Raw genomic sequence first — 4,335 nt, forward strand, 5'->3', positions numbered from 1 at the left:
CTCAGCCCTCTTCGTCCTTCAATCCCTCAGCCCCCATGCACACCTTCAATCTTGGTTCTTTTCACTCTCCTCTCCCACCTTTGGAAGACACCTCAAAGGTAGCTCCAGACCCAAGCTCTCCATCTGCCGACAAAGGGAAATCAGTTTTAGACTCCAAGCAGCAAGCCTCTGCCATGGATTTAGATGCAGCGCTGGCATTAAGCCTTCAGGACATTACGGAGGAGGACGAGCAAAATGCCCCTAGCAACATGGAACAAGATCTGGAGAACATTATCCTAGAAGGTATTGATATCCTAAAACTTGAAACAGCCTGCAAGCAAAAAGATTATAATACCATTCCTCCCTGGCAAATAGATCGACTAGAAGGAGTCCTAGCCAAGGTACAGCACAACAAAAATCTAGGCATACAGGGAGGAAGTCCATGGGATGGAAAAAAGAACCTCAAAGAAACCAAGAAGAGGGGACGCAAAACGGATCTACAACGAACCATCGCAGTGGGAGAATTACTTATGGAATCAGGGAGATTCCCTAAGTTGACTAAGCACTACAAACCCACATCTCAGTTACCATGAAGCTCATCTCCTGGAATGTGAGAGGACTCAACATGCCCTCAAAACACAGGATGATCAAGAACTTGATTCAACAAGAAAAACCTTCCATAGTTTTTCTTCAAGAAACTAAAAGTAGCACAACAGCTATGGAGAAAGCTCGAAATAAGATTTGGGCAGGCAGCAGCTCAATGTCAGTGGATGCCTCTAGGGCTTCGGGTGGGCTTGCCATACTATGGAATCCGCAGATCCTCACACTTTATGACTTCCATGCCACCCACTTCCTCATTCAGGCATCCTTTCATCTCATAGGAACTAATATCCATGGGCACCTTTCAAATGTATACTTTCCGCAAAACATACAACAAAAATTGGATCTGTTGGAAACGATTTCCATTCTTAATGAGCACAGACAGTTCCCGCTATGGATCAGTGGAGGAGACTACAATATTATACAATCGCTGGAGGAGAAGACAGGTGGTAGAACAAGGTTAGAGAATGACAGCAAAGGACTCAGAGATTTTATTCAGGACAACCACCTAATGGATATTCCAACCACCAATGGAATATTCACTTGGACTAACAATCGCAGTGGCACCAATCATATTGCTTCCAGGCTAGACAGGTTCCTCCTCTCAGACAATGCAATCCATCTAGGAGGAGACTTCAATGCATCCATCTTACCCCACGGAGGATCGGACCACTGGCCCATTATGCTCCAATGGTCTAGGCCTGGTACACGATGCAATAGGCCCTTCCGATTTGAAGCCTTCTGGCTTACAAATCCAAAATTCAAGCAAATAGTAGAAGAAGCATGAAAGTCCTATATGCCACCAGAAGGAGCCAAAATGTATCAATTCCAACAAAAGTTAAAACATTTAAAACAAGTCCTCAAAAATTTGAATCGAGCACAATTTGGCAACATACAGGTAAATCGCCAAAAGTTGGAAAAGAAAATGGAAGCTCTACAACAAGCTATCATCAGAGAAGGCCGAACAGAGGAACAGTCCCAACAAGAGAAAATCCTCTGGCATCAAATTGAAGAACGGAGGAAACAAGAAGAAATACTCTGGCGACAAAAATCACGAATCAGCTGGCTAAAAGAAGGGGAAAAGAACACCAAATTCTTCCACAGAACAGCTCTTCAAAGGCATATGCACAACAACATCACCTTCATCAACAACCAACAAGGAGAGCGAGTCGAAGCCCACGAAGACATGGAAAAGGAATTTACAAACTACTTTCAGGACATCCTCAAAGAGCCGGCAGGAAACAGGGAAGCGAAAATTAGGGCCATCACTCAACATATTCCTCGAATAATAACAAAGGAGCACAACAACAAACTGCTGCAGCCCACATCTCTAAAAGAAATTGAAGAGGCCATGAACCAACTAAAGGACGGCAAGGCCCCTGGGTCAGATGGCTTTACAGCCAATTTCTACCACGAATTTTGGGAGCTAATCAAGGAAGAGGTCTGGGAACTGGTGGAAGAATCAAGAAGTATGCATTGGATTCTCCCGGCCCTCAATACCACCTTTATAGCATTAGTCCCCAAGCGTGCTGAACCAAGCAAGCCTGAAAATTACAGACCTATCGCTTTATGCAATGTAATATACAAACTCATCACCAAGGTCATAGCAAATCGGCTCAAACCTCTCCTTCCCATGCTCATTTCGCCGGAACAAACAGGTTATGTTGAAGGGCAGCAGATCATGGATGGCATCATCTTATCAAATGAGGGGATTCACTCATTAAAGCTTCTGAAAAAGGCAGGTATGCTTCTAAAACTAGATTTATCTAAAGCCTTTGACAAGCTCAGTTGGGATTACATACAAAAAATGCTTTTGGCTTTTGGATTCAGTTTCACTTGGACAAGATGGATTATGAATCTGATCTCCTCTCCGAGCTTTTCAGTCCTGTTAAATGGTTCTCCTTCCTCTCCCTTCCAGCCATCTCGGGGCATAAGACAAGGGGACCCTCTATCGCCTTTCCTCTTTGTCCTCATGGCTGAAGGGCTGGGTAGACTGCTGAAGGCAGCTGTCTCCTCCCAAGCGCTCAAAGGCATCTCAGTCCACGGCCTTCCTCCTCAATCTCACCAGCAGTTTGTTGACGACACCATGCTCTTTGGACACCCATCCTCTCAAGAAGCCTCTGTCTTTAAATCCCTACTATCCATTTTCTCCAAAGCATCAGGTACCTCCATCAATGCCTCGAAATCCTAGCTTTACTTCTTTAACACCCCCTCCTCCACGCAAAGAAACATAGCCAGAATTTTGGGATTCACTATCTCCAAGCTTCCGTCAACCTACTTAGGGGCTCCCTTAGCAGCTGCGGCAATAAAGCATTCCTCCTGGAAGAGTCTTCTAGATAAGCTTGAATCTAAACTCTCTCTCTGGACTTTCCGGGCTCTCAACATCGCCAGCAGGCTTGTTCTGATCAAATCAGTCCTTCAGGCCATGCCTCTGTACCTCTTTTCAATCTTGGCTGCCCCAAAGTGGGTTCTCAAAACCATTCGCAATCTCCAACGTAACTTCCTTTGGGGCTCATCAGGCTTGAATAGGAAATGGGCGCTGGTAAATTGGCAGGATGTCTGTAAACCCAAGTCCAAAGGTGGACTAGGCCTGCGAGATCCCCTTCAAAGAAACAACACTATGGGTGCTCGAATGTGGTGGAACTGGATCACCAAGCCTAACTCACCATGGGCCAAATTATGGCAGGCCAAATATGCACCGGACAGTCAATGGAATGATTTAATCAGAATTAACTCCACTACTCAAGGATCACCCATATGGAACGCAGCCAAACCCCACAGTAAGTTCATTCAAGAACATAGTTTCTGGGAGATACACTCAAGTAATACGGCAAGATTCTGGGAGGACTCATGGCAACAGATCCCCAAGCTAGCTAATTTATTTCAAAGGCCCCTCTGGCAAGCGCAGATGCAGCAAGCACACCTCACTCATGTTCATCAATTCTGGCGACAATCCGCAAGTCACGACTTCAGAATATGGAAGCAGGCTAGCCTCTGGCAGAGAGATTGGCTAGGAGAGTCATATTTTGATATAGATCAAGAAATGTCATACATAAGAATCCGACACTCCACTCAATAGGATCGACTTAGGTGGGGTCATATGCCTAAAGGAAATTTCACCACCAAAGAGGCTCACCAGCTCAGATACACCGACAACCAGATAGATAAGGACCGTATCTGGGAAAAGGTTTGGCAACCAGGACTATGGCCCAAAATCTCTACCTTCTTATGGCTCCTCAGCAAAAGAAGAATACTCACTTGGGAAAACCTGGTAAAGCGCGGATTTGTAGGGCCATCAAGGTGCCCAAATTGCAACCTTCACTCTGAGACAATCGGTCATCTAATGGAAACATGTCAGTTAGCGGCGCAAATATGGAGGAAAGTTGAAACTTGCAATATGAGATCAGTAGCCAGGACAGAGGATATAACAGAAAATATACGAAAATGGCCCAAGAACCCCTTCAAGAGTCAGCTTCTTAACTTTCTGTGGAGCCTCCTACCAGGCTTTATATATTGGACTCTTTGGAAGGAAAGAAATCATAGAATCTTTAACAATACCTCCCGGTCAATAGATGCCTTATGGCTGATTTTCAAAAAAAACCTGCAAGAAACTCTTACCATCAAAACTTGGTCAAATGCAGATATGCCAGACTCTCCACTGGAAAGCAGGATTCTGAAGGCATGGAATATGAACCTCTCAGCACTAACGAAGGACAGCACCCGATCCTCCAACAACACCACCTCTCCAACCAGCTG

At 45.1% G+C, this 4,335-nt stretch overlaps 1 protein-coding gene across 1 annotated transcript; it reads left to right on the forward strand.

Moving 5' to 3' along the window:
* Positions 1-697: 697 nt before the first annotated feature.
* On the forward strand, positions 698-1,366 carry LOC149198634 (uncharacterized). The gene has a single exon (XM_089400322.1). The coding sequence runs from the start codon at positions 698-700 to the stop codon at positions 1,364-1,366; it is 669 nt and encodes a 222-aa protein (XP_089256448.1).
* Positions 1,367-4,335: the final 2,969 nt, after the last annotated feature.

Source organism: Pinus tabuliformis, chromosome 2_1, assembly GCF_031772625.1.
Source record: "Pinus tabuliformis cultivar Carrire ecotype Pingquan chromosome 2_1, CPIR1, whole genome shotgun sequence".
NCBI classification, from domain to species: domain Eukaryota; kingdom Viridiplantae; phylum Streptophyta; class Pinopsida; order Pinales; family Pinaceae; genus Pinus; species Pinus tabuliformis.